Genomic DNA, 20,027 nt, shown 5'->3' on the forward strand with positions numbered 1-20,027 from the left:
TTGGCATAAGTGTTGTGGCTACCCTGGCTCTGTTGCTGAAATAAATAAACCACTGAGAACAGCCATCAGATGTACTGTTAAGGCTCCAGGCAGCAAAGCTGTGGTGGCCCCTTAAAATGTATAAGAGCCTGATGGCAACTTGTCAGGGCTCCAGACTAACATATAAGAGCAATGGCACTGCAGCACCTGATTTGATAGTACCGGTGGGGGTCTGGGGCCTATACAACTTATACTATTACTGTATTGCACAAATATGTGAAATGACTAATAATATTGCATATTTTTTCATATTTTGAAATGATAATTTGGCAGTGAAGCATGGACTGAGTTAAGATGTAGATGTAAAATGACTGTAAAAAAAAAAAAAAAGAAACACCTTTTTTTATATAGATATTGCTAAATTATTCTGATTGTGAGATCGATTCCTTTCCTCTGGCTCTTAGTGATTTGAATTAAAATCATCTCTTAGAATATTTTAAGGTAAAACATTTCCATGGTTATGAAGGAAATACAGTAACTATGGTTTCTAAACTACAAAATATGACATTTCTTTTAATAAAAACAGTAGCCCAAACACGCATAGAAACTCTAAATACAAAATCAAAAAATTTAGAAACTGCCAAAGTTGTAACAAATTCTTTAAACCGGTATTACTTGAATTATTTAGGTTACCTTTTAAGTATTTAAGTCTTTATTTCACCAAAAAAAAAATTAAGAATGTTGAATAAATATTTTTAATTTACTATTGGAGCTTAAGTACAAATTATTATAAACTTGATGACAGTTTACAGTAATCCATTCCATTTGTTAACATTAGTTAACATGCACTAACAGTGAACGATTCTTTTACAGCATTTAATAATCTTCATTTACTAATACATTTTTAAAATCAAAAGTTTTATTTGTTAAATTAGTTAATGCACTATGAACTAACAATGAACAATTATATTTTTATTAGCTAACATTAACAAATAATATGATATGCTGTAAAGAATATATTCTTTTTTCTTTACAATATTTAATTCATTAACTAATGTAATGAATGGAACCAAAAAGTGACACAAAATATTTTAGTTTTATTGTTTGTTTGGTTTATAATACATTAAAAGGATCCAGATTTTAAATCTGAACATTCATATTGTTTATAAGGAAGATAGTGGACATGGAACCATCATGTTCAAGTTTCAGAATATAATTTTCTAATAATATCTAAAGGAAATCTTCACTGCCGTAACACAAGCTTAGATTCACCATAGCATACTTTAGAAAGAATATGTCTTTGTTGCCAAGATGTCATGTTATATGCATCTGTGAACACAGGTGATTAGTGATTTTGGAAATTTATTTTTGTAATTGATGTAGTGGTTTGAGATTTTGCTCATAGAATGTGTCTTTCTGCATAAATGATTGAAAAAATTCCTCTAAAAGGATTTTTTATTTTATCTCTTGAAAAAGAAAAATACCCGTAGACTCCAGGATTTTCTGTCATATAGAGATATGAATTATCCAGAGGTTGTTTTGTAGCAGGGTTTTTTTCTTTACATCAACAGAATGGACTATGTGGTGTCTGCTGTCAAGATAGTTGACCTGTGGCACTTCAGATTTCCTCGCTCAGTTCACACCATTGACGAGCACTCGGCTCTTAAACCATCCCATCAACCTCCTGCAAAACACAGCAGTCCTTGTTGTATTTCTGAGTGGTTGCCAGTTGGCCTGATGGGTTTTCAGAGCCCACAGCCATTGAGCATCAGACACATCGAGCACAGAGAAAATAAGATGGTGTTGTGAAATTGAGAAATTGACATAAATCCAAGACTGGTGGAATCAATGAATGAACATGTTCAAGAGAGTTTGTCTGTTATTGTTTATTGTCTTGATCGATGACTCTTTGTTTTTGGTGGGATTTTTAGGTGGGAGTATGATGAGAGCTACTGTGAGGCTGTCCAGAAAATGCCTCCATATGATGCCGGTCCACGGCTTCTGGACGTCATCGACACCGCCATCTTTGATTACCTCATCGGCAATGCTGATCGCCATCACTACGAGAGTTTCCAGGACGATGGCGGAGCCAGCATGCTTATCCTTCTGGACAATGCTAAAAGGTAGGGGAAAAAATACACAGACTGGACAGTTAGAAATAGGTGATGCAGTAGTATTTTAATGTTTAACTTTTGTTTCCACGTGCAGTTTTGGCAACCCTGCTCTGGATGAGAGGAGTATTCTCGCACCTCTTTATCAGTGCTGCATGTGAGTAAGCACGCATACACTTAAACTTCCCCTCACAATCCTCTCTGGGCAACTGTAAATTTAAGAGTTGACTTCCTTTTCAATTCATGAGTCAGAATTTGAATTGAATTGGCCACACAGGATGTTGAAGTGTATCAGGGGATTAAGGACTGATTAGCACAGAATGCCCTAATGCTCCGCAATCTCATTATCTCCCTAATGAGTTATTGATTGACTCCCAGAGAAAGAGCCTTATGCAGCTTTAACTGTACATGAACGTGACAGACGTTCTATCACTGAACACTAAACTGCCTGTTTTCTTTTTGATGATGACAATTATATCCTAGTTAAGGTGCGGTCACACTGATGGTAATTTGCAGTAACAAAGTGATCGGAAATGATTAATTTCCAGCGAGAGCTGATGATTTGAGGCAACATGGGCAACAGCGACCTTTGGTGATGCAACAAAGTTTGCACAGTGCAGTGATATTGAGCCTCCTGATATTGTTAGATAAATAAATGTTTTTACATTTCCTGGTTTGGAACGTGGACTTAAACAACAGTGGAGTAAACTGAGAGCTGTGAATGGGGAAATTGTTGCAAACATTATTTTTGCTTTCCCATTTTCTCCAACAACAAAAAAGATTTTTTGGAAAGAACTTTCCAAAAGAGAGAGAAAAAATAGAGCTGTAGATCATGAGAGTCAGAAGAGAGAAAGTTCCTCATCGCAGCAGTGCAATTATTTATTTTATTTTATTATTAAAGCCAGGGTAATATAACACAAAGAATAATGCTCTACATTAGGGCTGGGCTATTTTAAATAAATATTTTCACAATGTTTTGATGAGAACATTATTATGATATCCGATTACACCATCAACCCCTCAGCCGAGGGAAAGGTGAACGTTTTAGCTTTATTGGTTTTGCTTTAAAAATTTACTTAATTTATTTAAACCTGAAAAACTTGAACCAAAGAATTTCTAAATTCAAGTTGCACTTCAAAAGAAATGGAAAAGAAATACAAAAAATAAAGTGGTCATATAATCGTACAGTATATAATGTCCCCAAATCCAAATATATACAGTTTCTTACGTCCTCCACCTGCCCCATTTGCCTTCTCGCAAGTATCCGTCTACGACAACTGGTTTAAAATTACCTATACAAATTAAGATCTAAAGTCCATTATAAATGTGAACATAATAATGAAAATAATGATGATAATAATATATATATTTTTTTTAATTAACCATAACTTCCAGAACTTTTACCGCAATTCACATAATTTCTACTTACATAAAACAGCAACAACAGTTTAATTAATGTTGTGCTTAAAGAACAAAAATAAACTGTTTTCCTATTAGGTGTAAGCCTAATAAATTCCCTTGTGTTTCCCAATAAATGCTGCCTAAAGATTTCCACTGTGTTTGAATTGTTTAGTTAATACAATTAATGCTGCCTAAAGAAAATTATATAGAACTCAATTTTTAGTTCAAGGTAAACGTGTTTTTGTATTATTTTATGATTTGATCACCTTCATCTTTGTTTGCGTTCACAATTCATGGTAAGCTTGAACTGTTCCGTGGAAATAAAGCCAACTTAAATCTGAGCAGCTCCTGATAATGTCTTTGGTTATGTGCTGCATTCTCATGGATGACACTGTTCTTGCAAACTGTTTTCAGGCGACTGAAACGAAAAAGAAAGAGTGAACTCTATACATGCACAAGTTCCACGAGACATGCTTACACTACACGCCTCTGAACAAACAGCTAATCAGAAAAAATATAATAAAGCGTGTGTTTCTTCAATTGTGTCTGTCTTTGTGTCTAACAACATTTCTTATCACGTCACTCTGAGACGTCTTACGGGTCAGACTGTGGCAGGTGAATGAGCAAAATTTATTTCAGACCCTGTTCATTTCACAACCTGGGCTACTATTTAATATATTTGGTGACTTCCCAGTTCCGGGGTTTTGTCATTTCCCAATATTGGTGAACATCGTCTGCAATGTGTGTCGCAATCGGCATCGGGTTGTCAGACATCGTCGATATCTGATTACATCTTCAATTGCCCAGCCCTACTCTACATAACACCACTTAATTCAATAAAAAATAGCTAGTTAGCTACACTTCCTAGCAAACAAGAGCACAATTCAACTTCACAGACCAACAATTTAACTGCTGTCAGCATGAACACCCCTTTACACAATATTTCAATACAGTTGATACTCTTTGACTTACTAAAATATGTACAGGCCTATCTTCTATCTAGAGGCATGTGTTTGTAATTCAACTAGTGCTGTCAGTCAATTAATATATTTAATCGCGATTAATCACATAGTTTATCATAGTTAATTGCGATTAATCGCAGATCTTGAAAGTCCACAATTTTGACTATACTGTACTACTTTTCCTGTCAAAACACATTTAGTTTCTTCTCAGAAAATAAAGCGAAACAATTTGTTAATTAATGTTTTATTAACATTTTCTAAACAAAGTTTCCCACGGTATAAAGATAGAAATGCACTAAAAAAGCACCAATTCAAGTAGCATTAAACGTTTCCCAAAGTCTATGTTGGAGGTAGACTCTTAAACGTCATCCTTCTGTATTTGTGTCGTGTGCATCAGTGCAATGACCCCCCGGATACATAGCTTTCAACCAGTATTCAGAATGTACACAGTGCTGAATAAAATGTTAGATAAAAGTTGAAAACATGAACAGAAACAGAATAGTCTCAAAGAGTCTCCGAACATGTCAGTGAGCACCATACAAGAGAGTGGCCCCTTGCTTTCCAGATATTTTCAGTTTGCTAGCACCAGACACAAAGTGGTCATGGATTTGATTAGTTATTTCTGTGTTTTTCTATTTTTGGATCAAAAAGGGTCCGTGTCTCCACCTGGAACAGGCTAAACCTGCTGAAAGGGGGTGTTTTGAGTTCAGCAATGCGACAGGCCACAGCCCACGACCCCACTTTTCCAGTGCTCACGGAGCCACATCTCGCCGCACTTGACCGACGTCTCAGCGGAGTGCTCGCCACCGTGCGGCAGTGCATGGAGACACAGGGCGCAGACAACACACTGATCGAGGACCGCATGAACCTGCCTCATCCTTAAAGACATTGGAGATCAGAGGAGAAATACAAAGTGAAAATGTGTTTGTGGAGCTAAACATTGACTCTTGATGCACAGGCTGCTTTCACGTTCTCTTCATGCTGCTGAGCTGGCGACCTGATGGTCACCAGAAGCTTTAGGGGATGACCTGGAGGAGATTGTGGAGCTGTTTGTTTTTCACTGGATTAGTTCAGTTCAGACCACAGAGGCAAAAATGTGCTTTTCATCCTGACCTTAGTATGCTTTCTACACTTCTCTTTTTCCTTCTCTTTGGATAGAGTGGTGAAGCCTTGACCAACATTTTCCTATTTTTGTTTACTTTTTGCCATCCAGGGCCATTTTTTGTTGGAACGGAGATAAGTGTTTCAGTAGGTCTGTTTTTGTTACTAAAACAGAACAGGAATTTGATATTTGGCCTAACAATAAGACTGAGGAAGATGGAAAGATGTTCCACTGGTCCGTCACCCTGGCACATCAAAAGAGGGAACGCAAGACTGTCAACAGACAGTCTTCCACCCAGACTGTAAACAATACTGAGTAATAATATTATTGATCTAAAGATAAATTGAGAGTTATGATAGATTTCATGTGTTCTGTATGCAGTAAGAATACAGTAATGTACAGAGAAGGAAGGTTATTGCTACTGATGTTCAGAGAAGATAGTGAAGACGACACAGCATTGTATGGCTGCTGTGAGGGAAATTTTGAACATTAAAAATTTATATTTCAAACTTGCAGAAGTTTTTTGTAATTTTTTTCACTCTCCTTATGTGTATGAGCACTTTGCTCACAGTTAGTTCAATTATTGGTCATCAACCAACACGTTTTTTTTATCTAAAGAAAATGACAGTACACAAACTACAGGGACAGACTGCCTCCAGCAACCTGTGGTTTAGTATCTTGTTCAGAGGCACAATGGACACCCCAGATCGGTTTTATCTGGACGCACGCGCATTGCCAGGGTTACGCGCTGGCCCGAAGTTAACTTCCGGTCTGTGTTTGTTTATCGGTAACAAAGTATGGCGCCGACTACAAACGCAGTTAAAATTAAGGTGATGAGTAGACTGAAGTTGGGCTCAGGTTGTTGGAACAGGCCTCTGGAACAAATACCTTATCGAAAATAAAAATGTTTCGGTTTCCTAAAAACGAAGGGAGACGGCGAGCATGGATCACCGCTGTGCGAAGAGAGGCTTGGCAGCCAGGCAAGAATTCAAGGATCTGTAGCACTCACTTCGTTACAGGTAACAAACTCATGATAAGCAACAGATGATAGCTAGCTGACCAGTAACAAGCCTGCAATAGTTATGTATTAACTAAATTGATTACTACACACGTAGCTAACATTGTATACATTAATTTTACACAGTAACGTTAGCCCAATGTTGTAGTTGATACGCTTTAGTTATGATTTAAACTAGCGTTATGATACGTGATATCTATCAAACATAAGAGCCATAATGTTTTTCCATCAATGCTTTACAAATAACCTACAATATTTAACTAACAGTCGCCTTTGGCTTGTTCCCTGGGGACATAAATACAATAATGCTGAATAAAGCTCTTCTAATGAAGCTTTAAATGAAGTACTAAATATGGACTTACTACATTTTCACTGATATATTTTATCTGTTAAGCAGCTTTAAAACGATGTGCATTGTGAAATAAATTTGACTTTGACCTAATTTCATTGTACTAGTAGGCTACTAATATTTTTTTAAATCAATAAGTTGTAATCAATATCATAGAAATGCACATGAAACCAGAAAAGTTATAGATTATGCCAAGCATGTATGTATGATGCTTAGCAAGGTGCAATACTGTCAACACAAACTGTTTCTGTCTTTATTTTAGGTGCGCCATCAGTGGACCCATGCCATCCAGATTATGTTCCATCAATTTTCACTCATAAAAACACCATTGATGGTTCACAGAAGTTGGAGCGATACCAGAGGAGACCATCTGTGGTTGAGTCTATGGATTCACCTTCCTTAGAGGTCACCCATGCTGACCCTGAAGAAGGATGCACTGCTGTGGGTACAGATCTGTCAATGGCAGACATTGACCAGCTACAAAATGAAAATGTTGAATTAAAAAGAAAAATTGCTTCACTGGAGAAGAAACTGGAATCTCAAGAAAAACGACTACAAGATCATATGTTTGGCAGTCCGTCCGATTTTATTTTAAATGATGACAAGCACACTCATTTTTACACTGGTCTACCATCTGCTTCTGTGTTCTTCACCCTCCTCACTTACCTGACAACAACATTCAGAATTCTGCGGAACACCCGGCCAGTCAGTATGGTCAACCGGAGAATTGATAACAGTCTTTGCACAATAGATAAAATATTAATTGTTTGTGCAGCACTTTCAAATCTGGGGAAACCACTTGTACCAAAATAAAGCAGGACTTAACCACAACTTAAAGGGATAGTTCACCTAATAACCCTCATGCCGTTCCAAACCTGCAAGACTTTTGTTCATCTTTGGAACACAAATTAAGCTATTTTTAATTACTTAGGCTGTCAATGGAGGGACAGAAAGCTCTCGGATTTCATCAAAAATGTGTTCTGAAGATGATCAAAGGTCTTACAGGTTTGGAACGAAATGAGGGAGAGAAATTAATTACTTTTTTATTATTAAATATATTAAAATACCAAACACATGCATTGATATTTGTAGTGTTGCACTTGTATCACAATGTTTCACATGGATTGTAATTATAAAATGAAATGATATATTCAGTAATGAACACCAACAACTATTGAGTAACTGATTTATTGACTGATGAATAAAGTACTGTAGACTATGATTTCCGTTTTTAATGTATTTATGTATTTGATGTAAAAAGTGAAAAAGCTTGCTGCTCAAAAAGGCAGGAACAACCTATGCTTTAAGAAAAATAACAATTTTTCTTGTAAAACTGATTTCAGCTCAGCACTATTAAGTTGCTTTTGAGACAATGTTCATGTAGCTGTCACTCAACTGCAGTCTTCCCTCTACAAATGCATCCACAACTTTTGGCAGCATGTGTTTAAAGTAAAAGCTACGTAGCCTTTGCATATATTTGGAGACAAAACCATTGTCATAAGGCACATCAAGTTCCAGGTGCTGTACTGGGGTCCAAATAACAAGACAGGATGTTTTCAGCCCGAGACAGTGCATCCCTAACTGTATCTGCCTGTAGTAACCTCTGGGGCCTTTTGGGTTCACAATGTACTGCCCACCCTCCACTCTGATGTCTTGGTTTGTGGCAGTGAGTGCATCATTAAGGGATGTGCAAGCACTGAGTGTGATAGGGCATTTTACTTCTAGCAGCTTGTCATCAATGATACCATCAGGGCTTGCTGCCAGCCATTGTTCTCCTGCACACACTACCAACCCTTTGTCCATCACTATGCAGCCCCTCTCCCTAATCTGCTCCTTAGCAAGTCCCTCGCTTTCCTTCCCATACCTTGTGGCCACACTCCCCTGGAACTTTGGGTAGAGGTGTTCAGTGAGAAACTTAGCCGGGTCAGTTGTCTCACGCTGAGGCACCTTGCTGGCTGTGCTTGCTGTTATGCGTAGCTTGCGCGCATCATGCCAGAGTGGTTCTATGCTCTGTTTTCTAGTGTTTCTCTCTAGTTCCACCACTTGATCTGGGTTCAGTTTAATGAAGGCATCATAAAATGTTGTGCACTTTGGACAGCTCAGAACACTACCATGCTCACTGTGGGGCTGAGCTAAGCTGCTGAACACGTAGAGTTCCTCTCCCTGAGCATCATGCTCTCCCTGACTGCTGGTGAAATCCTGACTACCTGACTCAGAGGCTGTGTCTGTCCCACTGCTGTCACACATGACAAAAAAGAGAGCACAGCCTGGCACAACATCCTAAAATACAGGTGAAACTCAAAAAATTTGAATATCGTGCAAAAGTTATAATTTTGATGATTATGGCTTACAGCTTATGAAAACCCCAAATTCAAAATCTCAGAATATTAGAATATTACATGAAATCAATAAAAAAAGGATTTTAAATACAGAAATGTCGGCCCTCTGATAAGTATAATCATGCATATGTATATAGTTATATATACTAAATATATTAATTTCACCTTTTAATTTGAATTACTGAAGTACATGAACTTTTTTTCATGAATTTTTCTAGTTTCACCTGTAAATGGTGAAAAGACCTTACCTACACTGCCATATATATATATATATATGTACTGAATCTTTTACATTAGACTAGTTGATTTGTTAGCGATATATGAACTATAACTTACTTTCAGGGCTTTAAAAAGCGTTTTTGGTGACCCATCTGGATTTTGTTTCTTTTACTGTCTATGGTTTCTACAGATGAACTCTGTTGTTATTGATTCTACTGGAAGTTAAGTTTGGGCCACTAAAGCACGCATGCGCAGTAACGTTTGTTTATGTTGTTGCCGTTGAAACCGCCGATTCTACAGTTCATGAATCACCATGCATTGTAGACATGCAGCCTTTGGATTAGTTAGTCCAAGTGCCGGTTGGACTAAACCCATTAAAGGAATATTTCACCCCAAAATTATAATTCTCTCATCAATCCTCATGCCATTTCAAACACGTAGGCCTATGACTTTCTTTCTTCTGCAGAACACAAATGAAGATATTTGAATGGAGATATGATGTGAATATATCCATGCAGTGCAAATCAATGTGGTCCAAATCTTTCAAGCTCCAAAAACGGGGTCCATATTTTGTGATCGGATCACAAAAACCCCATACAAATGTGGTCAAAAACACATGTGACCACTTCACTTTTGAGGCGTAATCTCTAATCAGTCCTGTACAGCTTGCGTCCCGTACAGCAACGAAGCGCATCCCCTCCCCTGTCAATCAAGAGTTTCAACTTTGCCCATTATGAGGGACTTTAAAAGAAAGCAACTGTCCGATCTGTAAATTTGAAAAAGCTTACACATACACACAAGCACGAGAACTTCACTAGTCTTATTCAGTGTGCCTGATATCAACATTCATGTACACAGGTGACAAGTACACACCTTTAGCTCAGGGTATTACAGGTACTCCATTAAAATAATGCATAATTCTGCTCTAAATGTTGCTTTATCTTCAACAACATTTGTTCAATGTTCAACTTGTTCAACTTCATCTGGGAGTAACCGAGCACCCTTTTGTCACACTTTCTTTGTCTTTTCTGTCTTTGTTGCGCTTTAATAGCATGCAGTAACACACTGACCTAGTGATTGATATATGTTGTCATGAAGTCGCTCCCCTCAAAATCCAAACACAATTGGTCACAGGAGATGCAGTTAGGCGACCTGGTTTAAACAGCGATTTGTCTCACCTGACCACAGGCGATTGGATCACCCGAGGTGCATCTTAATACCAGGTGTAAACGGGGTAAAAGACACATTGTTATTGGATCACTGAAGCCAAATTCAGAGATAGTCAGGAATGGATTCTGACTATATTCAAAGGTTTAAATGCCAATGTATTTTCGTTTTCCCGATACAACTACGTAAGCAACTAGTTAAGTGGTGAGGTTTCTCTACAGTCATATATTTTGAAGCGCTGTGTTTCCAGTATTTTAATTTTTCTTTTTATTCTGCTATCGCAATGTGAAGAACACAACAAACACTGCCATCTTTTGACTGTCACCTGATTTAATGAACAGTACTCCATTCATTTTTCCACTGAAAAACACTTGGAATATCTTGTCTCTCTCCTCAAATAATTACTGCTGCCTCTGATGTAATAGGTAAGTAATGTTCTCCATATTGCACTTGTAAGTGTAATCGTATCTCTATCCGATCACTGTAGAGACACATTTGACAGCAAGGTGTAAATCCGATCCAGCTAAAGAATATACAGATACTATCCCGATACGAAATGCAAGTTAATGCCCTTTTAAGGTGTAAGGGGGGCCAAAAAGGTATTTGGACTCATTCTGGTGGTCAAATACGGAACATGTGGTATTGATGAAGAACACCTCTATAAACTTAAGGGGAATTGACTCAAACATCTACAAAATAAATCACCTTGAGACCACTTGTTTAAAAGCAATTGCAGAAACTGGAAATTATTTCTGAGAGAAGGTCTAGCCAATTGATGTTTTGACATCTAATGCAATTACATAAATTTTAAGTGTAAATTAAGTGTCCAAATATCTTCAATTCTCACTGTCAGTTTACTGGAAACAATTGGTATTAACAGGAAATGTAGACTCAAGTTTCTTGAGGTGCTTGTCATTAATCATTTCATGTCGTCAGTGACTAATACTGAAATGGTACAGAGTTTTGATCGAAAGGTTTTTGGATATTCCTGATAAGAGGAAATTACTTTTTATAAAAACATCTCTATGCTCTCTAGACCCTCTATTAAGTATCCAATACCACCTTCCTCAGTCAGAACATTGTCTGATGTTTGTTATGTCTTTCCTTGACCTGACTATGGAATTTACAGCATTCCTCAGATGCACATTTGCTAGCATCGTCTTTGTAATCACTTCAGTCTACCCAGTCTACTCTTTCCTTCCAGTCACATCTGAACTTGACTGTCTGTCCTAAATATCTGATGCCTTAAGCACGCTTGCTCATCTGAGGCTCTGGGGCTTGACCACCCGCCTATCTGTGGGTAAGTGGGCATTACTGAGATGAGCTGCTGATATTGACTTCAATAAGGTCATTCTCTCTGTGTGAAGGTTGTTCACTGTTAAAGTTGATGCACAGAAGGGAAAACCCAACGGTCTGTTTAGAGCCTCTGATGGAAAGTTATGGTAGAAAACACAATTAATATAATTGCAATAAAAATGCCACATAATTGAATGAGATATCAGATAACAAATGATCGTAAAAAACAGACAACATATGATCGAAACCAAATAAATGTGAATAAAATTGTTCAATAAAGAATCTTGAAAGAAAAATGCAATCATGCCATCAACATTTAATTCGGTTGTCAAGGTGTTGTGGCGTTGTTGGCTGATACAAATGTGAATTAGTTAATGGAAATTTTCTTACAGATGGAACATGTGCAACACGTCTATAATGGGTTTACTAATCTGAAGGCACAGTAGCCTGTTGGATTATTTTTAAGCTTTGATGTGGCTGTGTTCCAGAGACCTGAGGAATAGATATATGATTGGTTCCTGACAGTCAATATTTACAGCAACATTTTTCTCTATTTAAAGGAATAGGTTCCCCAAAAAACTAAATTCTGTCAACATTTCCCATAATGAATTATCTATAGCAGAACGTCCAACACACTTTTTCATATAATGAAAGTGAATGATTAGCCCTGCTGTCAGTTAAGATGTTTAAGGCAAGTGAATAACTTAAATGTGTAGTTCATCCAAAAATTATAATTCTCTCATTATTTACTCGGCCTCATGCCATTCCAAACTCTAATGACTTTCTCTCAGAACAAACATATTTTGTATGATGTATGAGGGTTTTTTTTCCATACAATGCAAATCAATGGGCTTCAAATCAAATCAAATCAAATCACTTTATTGTCACACTACCATGTACACAAGTGCAACAGTAGGTGAAATTCTTGTGTGCAGTTCTGAGCAACATAGCAGTCATGACAGTGATGAGACATATATCAATTACAATAAACAACATACTTACACAACACAATTTACATATCAAATGTACACATACTTACACAACACGATAATTATATACAATACACACAATATACAATACAATATAGAATACACAATATGCAATACAATAAGTAAGGAGTATATTAAATATATATATATATATATATATATATATATATATATATATATATATATATATATATATATATATATATATATGAAGTAGTATATTGAGGAGAAGTGTGAGATTACAGTTGAATAAAGTGCAGTGCTAATTATTGATCCTGATAGATCAAGTGTTCAAAAGTCTGATTGCTTGGGGGAAAAAGCTATCATGTAGTCGGCTGGTGCAGGTCCTGATGCTGCGATACCGCCTGCCTGATGGTAGCAGTGAGAACAGCCCATGACTCGGGTGGCTGGAGTCTATGATGATCCTCCAAGCTTTTTTCACACACCGCCTGGTATATATGTCCTGGAGGGAGGGAAGCTCACCTCCGATGATGTTCCTGGCAGTTCGCACCACCCTTTGCAGGGCTTTGCAGTTGTGCGCGGTGCTATTGCCGTACCAGGCAGTGATGCAGCCAGTCAGGATGCTCTCTACAGTACTGGTGTAGAACCGTGTTGTGTTGGTTCATTCCAAACTTCCTCAGCCGTCTCAGGAAGAAGAGGCGCTGGTGAGCCTTCTTCACAACGGCCTCAGTGTGGATGGACCATGTGAGTTCTTCAGTGATGTGGACACTGAGGAACTTGAAGCTGCTGACTCTCTCCACCGGTACTCCATTGATGGTGATTGGGCGGTGTTCTCTGTCTTTCTTCCTGAAGTCCACAACAAGCTCCTTGGTTTTACTGACATTGAGGGAGAGGTTGTGCTCTTGACACCAGCGTGTCAGAGTGTGCACCTCCTCTCTGTAGGCTCTTTCATCATTGTCAGTGATCAGACCTACCACCGTCGTATCATCAGCAAACTTAATGATGACATTGGAGCTATGTGTTGCCACACAGTCATGTGTGTACAGGGAATACAGGAGTGGGCTGAGAACACAGCCCTGTGGGGCTCCAGTGTTGAGGGTCAGTGATGAGGAGATGTTGCTGCCCATTCTAACCACCTGACGTCTGCCTGACAGGAAATCCAGGATCCAGCTGCACAGCGAGCTGTGCCCAGAGCCCGGAGTTTCTCATCAAGCTTGGAGGGCACTATGGTGTTGAATGCTGAGCTGTAGTCTACAAACAGCAGTCTCACATATGTGTTCCTTTTTTCCAGATGGGAGAGAGCAGTGTGTATTGTAGATGCAATGGCATCATCGGTGGAGCGGTTGTTGCGGTAGGCAAACTGCAATGGGTCCAAAGAGGGGGGCAGAACAGAGCAGATGTGATCTCTGATTAACCTCTCGAAGCATTTGCTGATGATGGGGGTCAGAGCAACAGGGCACCAGTCATTTAAGCAAGTGATTTTGGCTTGATTCGGTACAGGCACAGTGGTTGATGTTTTGAAGCATGTGAGGACTACAGACAGGGACAGGGACAGATTGAAAATGTCCGGAAAAACACCAGCCAGTTGATTCGCGCACGCTCTGATGACGCGGCCCGGAATGCTGTCTGGACCTGCAGCTTTACGGATGTTCACCCGTCGGAAGGATCGGGTTACATCCACAACAGAGACGGAGAGTGAATCAGCATCTGTAGCGTCAGCCGCGAGTGCTCTCTCCGCGAGGGCGGTGGTGTAGTCCTCGAAACGAGCATAAAATGTATTAAGTTCGTCCGGGAGAGATGCAGCAGTGTTCATGGCGGAGACTTTATTCCGTTTGTAGTCCATGATTGTGTTAATTCCCTGCCACATACTTCTGGAGTCAGTGATGTTGAACTGACCTTCAAGTTTGTGCCTGTACTGGCATGTGGCTTCACTGATGGTGTTACCGAGGGCATAACTGGCTTGTTTACGCTCCTCCGTGTTAGAAGAATTAAAAGCGGAGGTCCGCGCAGTGAGTGCCGCGCGAACCTCGCCGTTAACCCATGGTTTCTGGTTGGGGTATATCCGTATAGTTTTGGTCGGAACAACGTCCTCTACGCACTTCCTGATGAAACACGTTACGCTGTCAGCGTAAACCTCGATGTCGTCATCAGAGGCGGACCGGAACATCTCCCAGTCCGCGTGATCAAAGCAGTCTTGTAGCGCAGAGTCTGATTGGTCCGACCAGCACTGGATCGTTCTGAGGGTGGGTGTTCCCGTTTTAGTTTCTGCCTGTAAGCAGGCAGAAGTAGAACGGAAGAATGGTCCGATTTGCCAAATGGGGGGCGGGGGAGGGATTTGTAGCCATCCCGGAAAGGAGATGGCTACAAAAACCCGATCCCCTCGTATGTTGAACTTTATGTGTTGGTGGTATTTTGGAGCGAAGTTGGCTTTGTTAAAGTCCCCGGCAACAATGAACGCAGCCTCAGGGTGCGTGGTTTCCTGCTCACTTATACTCCCATACAGTTCCCTGAGTGCCCGGTCTGTGTCGGCTTGTGGGGGGATGTACACAGCTGTGATGATGACCGCTGTGAATTCCCTCGGCAGCCAGAATGGTCGACACAGAAGCATGAGATATTCCAGATCAGGAGAGCAGAAAGACTTGATGAAATGTACGTTCCTCTGATCACACCATGATTTGTTGATCATAAAATACACACCACCACCTCTGCTTTTACCGGAGAGGTCTTTCGCTCTGTCCGCTCGGTGCACGGAAAAGCCCGTGATTTCGATGGCCGAGTCTGGAATCTCTGCAGCAAGCCAGGTTTCTGTAAGGCAGATAACACCGCAATCTCTCGTCTCTCGTTGGAAAGAGATCCGCGCTCTCAGCTTGCAGAGCTTGTTGTCCAGAGACTGAACATTTGCCAGTAGCATACTGGGTAGCGGGGGTCGATTTGCACGACGTCTTACTCTGATGAGAACGCCGGCTCGTTTTCCTCTTTTCCTTCTGCGTTTCCGCGGCCGAGCAGCCCAGACAAAGGGCTCCGCCGGCGTGTTGTAAACAGCGGGTCGGCATTAAGGAATTTGAAGTCCGGTTTTCGATGTGTAATTGTAGAACCAATGTCCAAAAGCGTTTGTCTGTCGTAAACAATAAGGCAGACAACATCCAAGACAAAAAAACAAAGAACTGTAAACAAAACAAACAATAAACCACAGTGTTGTAATGGAGCTCACAACGCAGCAGCCATACTCGGCGCCATCTTGAGTCAAATAGCACATTATAGCAGCATAAAAGTAATTAGTCTTATTCAAGTGGTATTTTCCACATCTTCTAAAACAATGGGATCGCTTTGGTTAAGAAACAGACCAGAAGTCCTTATTCAAAATAAATCTTAGCATCTGGGCCAATTTCAAGATAATAATTTTTTGCCAGTTTCTCAATCACGGTATCACTGTACATCAATTATACTTTTTTGCGTTTAACTGATCGCAAAAAGAAAGCTCAACCTGCAAGTTGTATGGATTACTTTTATTCTGCCTCTATGCGTTTTTTTAACTTGAATGTTTTGGAATCTGTTGGCAAAAACAGTTGAGACATTCTTCAAATATCTTCTTTTGTTGTCTTAAGAGTTTGGGACTTACAAGGGTAAGTAAATTACAAAATTATACATTTTTAGTGAAGTATTCCTATGATTCAGTTTGTTCCTCGCACAGATGGGTCAAAAGATTTTAAATAGACTTTTGAGTGATGTAAACAATAACAGGAATTGCAACACTACTTCACATGTCTAGTCCTGAAGTGTTTAGTGGCATTTTTTAAAAACCCACAACTGTCAAAACAAAATGTCTAACTCTATAAACAATGAGGTGCCATTAAAATAAGATTTTGATGTAGCAACTTTTTTCTAAGGACATCAAAGGTTTACTCATTATCTTGTAGACATTGGGCGTGTTGCATGCACATTCTTAGACTGATAATGTTTAATAAGCTTATGTGGTCATAAGCAACTTATGTGAACACATTAAACAGCCTTTATCGTTGTACAGTCATAAACGGCTTTAGAATAAACTGATCGACACTGGTACAATTTTGCCCATTACCCCGATTTTGCTTTGCATGTAAGCACCTTAACTGGCATTCTCACCAACTTAACCAATGTTGTGCACATGTCTCCTCATGATTTGATGTCAAAGCAGAGAATAAGAATAACTTTTTTTAAATATAAAATATCATAAATTGATATATTTGAATGCTCTAATTGATTTAACCATGCAAGCTGCACGTGACTTGGGCAGCTTCATTAATTATAATGGGAGTGATCTGTTGTGATGGTCACTTTAAAACTTTGAAAGCCTACGAAGAAATTATCAGACTTTCAGCTAGACTCTGCATAGCAAATACAGTTAGCTATTAAAAATTTTGTTAATTTAACTAAGATAAAAATGTGTGTTACATATCCTAATGTTGTTAGGTTTGTACGCGCCCATCCGTCTTCACTGTTGAAATTCAGCTGTCCATTTGTGTTTTGTTTTTCCGAAATCACTTTAATCACACAATGCTTTAATTGTTATTTGTGGTGTTCACACATGTTTAGGACAACGTGGGTGAGTAAATGAAGAGAGCATTTTCCTTTTTGGGCAAACTATCCCTTTAATGAACAAGATAAGGCTTATCTTTTTAAAAGATAATAAAGCATAGTATTTTTGTTTAAGAAGTACCATTCATCAAAGAGGGAATCTTTGGGAAAAGGCATGAGAAATGATTCACCTCTCCCTCAGCTGTCAGGTTTTTTCCCAGAATAAGACTTATTACAAGTAAAGATTCCAGAGACTAAGGAATCAAGCGGTCTGGGTTCAAAGTTGCAGTGTTTAAGTCATGCACACCACATTTACCTTACCCTGAAACTCTAGTTAGTATAAAAGATAATTTGATCAATGAGCAGAAAGTCAATTATTAGTGGAATAAAAACTCCTCTTGAGCCACGATGGCATACTGAATATGAAAACTCAATGAAATTCAAATCTCATGTAAACACTGTTTTCTTGCTTTTGTCTGATTTTTTTTAAATAAGTAGATTTTTGGAAGTGAACACTGTATTGGTGTGTATGAAAACAGACTCACTGAGTGTCTTGTTTAGATGCTTGCAATTATTTGATATATTTAATAGCTCTCATTGAGTTAACCATGCAAGCTGCACGTGACTTGCGCAGCTTAATTAATTATATTGGGAGTGATCTATTGTGATGGTAACTTTAAAATAGTAACAAACACTTAAATACTCAGACTTTATGTAACTTGTCAGCTAGACTCTACAGATACAGTTGTATCTGTAGATGTGTGCTACATATCCTACTGTTGTTGGGGCAGTACGTACCAATCCAGCTTGCTTCGCTCTTGCAATTTAGCTGTCCATTTTTGTTTTGTTTTTCAGAAATCACTTTAAACATGAAATGCTTTCATTTTCTTTTGTGATGTTCACAACTGTTTAGAAAAACATGGGTGAGTAAATGCAGACAGAATTTTCATTTTTGGGCAAACTATCCCTTTAATGAACAAGATAAGGCTTATCTTTTTAAAAGATAATAAAGCACAATATTTTTGTTTAAGAAGTACTAGTTATCAATGACTGAGTCTTTGGGAGAAGGTATAATAAATTATTAAACTCCCTTCAGCTGTCAGGTTTATTCCCAGAAGAAGACTTATTACAAGTAAGGATTGCTGTTGTCCAGGGAAGCCCAACTCGCAGCCCAACAACTCCCTGCATAAAACCTCCTGGTGTACAAGGACTTGAAGAATGCCATCCTGCAATGGGTTTGATGCAGCCCAGAACCACATCGGCAACTCTTTTTGGTCGTGGACGCTTGTCGAGCACGGCCACATATTCGCATTCGCCCAGCTGCTCCATGACACCTGCCGAAGGTGGCTGTTAGCTGAGGAATGCGACACTGAGGGAGTGCTCGATCTGGTGGTACTGGAGCATTTCATCTCCCGGCTACTGAAAGGAATGGCGGAGTTGGGTCCACTGCCTGGCTACTGGCTGAGGACAATATGGCGGCATATTTTGTGGCTGGCGAGCCCTCCTCTCTCTCTCGCTCTCTCCTCCCTCCCCCTTTCCTTCCCCTCATCCTGTTCCCTGAAAATGGGTAATTCCTACCTCACAACCAGTTCCCCAGTACCGTGGGATGACAAGTCTGGGCCAGTCTGCTGCAGCTGCGGGGAATCTGGACATTTCTAGAACTGATGCCCCATAGTAGAGATGGAGACGTTGGTCTGGGTCCCCGATATGCCACAGGCTGCCCACGATCGAGCAGGGGCATACCGGATTCCTGTGAGTATTAAAGGGGGGGATCATATCAAGCCTTGGTGGTTTCAGGTTGTAATCAAACCTCCATTCTACAAGGCTTGGTTCAATCTGAGGCTTTGGATAGAAAGTGGTGGGTGAAGGTAAGGTGTGTGCAAGGAGAATTATCCGACTTGATCTCGCCTCCTCCTGGTCATACGAATCTCATAGAGCACCAAATGACCCCAGGTGTAGTGGTTTGCAGTTGTCCCTACTGATTACCCAAACACAAAAAAGTGGTTTGTGAAGAATTAAAGGCCATGCTACATATGGGTGTTATAGAAGAATCCCACAGCCCGTGGTGCTGGTTCCAAAGAGTGAAGGCTCGGTCCAGTTCTGTGTGGATCATAGAAAAGTCAATGCAGTGTCTAAATTTGATTTGTACTCAATGCCTCGGATTGATGAACTTGCAAAAATGGTTAGCCGTGGCTCGCTTTTATTCAACACTGGATTTGACAAAGGGATATTGGCAGATCACCTTAACTCCCATGTCCTGTGAAAAAATTACATTTTCTACACCATTTGGCTTACACCAATTTGTCTTCCTTTTGGTTTGTCCGGGGCCCCGGCTACATTTCAGCGGCTCATGGACAGAATCCTCAGACCACACGCCACTTACGCCGCTGCCGAACGATATCATTATTTACAGTTATGACTGGCAGCAGCACCTGCAGCATCTGGGGGATGTCCTGAAGTTGAGACAGGCAGGACTCACTGCAAACCCTAAGAATTGTGCAATTGGACAGGTGGAAGACGGTATCTGGGCTTCCACTTGGGTCATGGACAGGTGCTGCCCATAATTGATAAGACTGCAGT

At 39.6% G+C, this 20,027-nt stretch overlaps 1 protein-coding gene across 4 annotated transcripts in view; it reads left to right on the forward strand.

Annotated features, from left to right (window-relative positions):
* The window catches only part of LOC127623728 (glycosaminoglycan xylosylkinase-like), a 45,999-nt gene extending 37,876 nt beyond the window's left edge, over positions 1-8,123 (forward strand). For 3 of the 4 annotated variants that reach the window (XR_007968085.1, XR_007968086.1, XR_007968087.1), the window contains exons 6-9: positions 1,911-2,102; positions 2,188-2,247; positions 5,105-6,574; positions 7,185-8,123. Coding sequence is in view for 1 of the 4 variants with exons in the window: in XM_052098208.1 (XP_051954168.1) it covers positions 1,911-2,102; positions 2,188-2,247; positions 5,105-5,336 (484 nt within the window). In the remaining 3 variants the exon portion in view is untranslated. Of the gene's footprint in view, positions 1-1,910; positions 2,103-2,187; positions 2,248-5,104; positions 6,960-7,184 lie in introns of those variants that run through there. The other variant, XM_052098208.1, reaches the window with a different exon arrangement.
* The last annotated feature ends 11,904 nt before the right edge of the window (positions 8,124-20,027 follow it).

Source organism: Xyrauchen texanus, chromosome 30, assembly GCF_025860055.1.
Source record: "Xyrauchen texanus isolate HMW12.3.18 chromosome 30, RBS_HiC_50CHRs, whole genome shotgun sequence".
Classification (NCBI taxonomy): Eukaryota; Metazoa; Chordata; class Actinopteri; order Cypriniformes; family Catostomidae; genus Xyrauchen; species Xyrauchen texanus.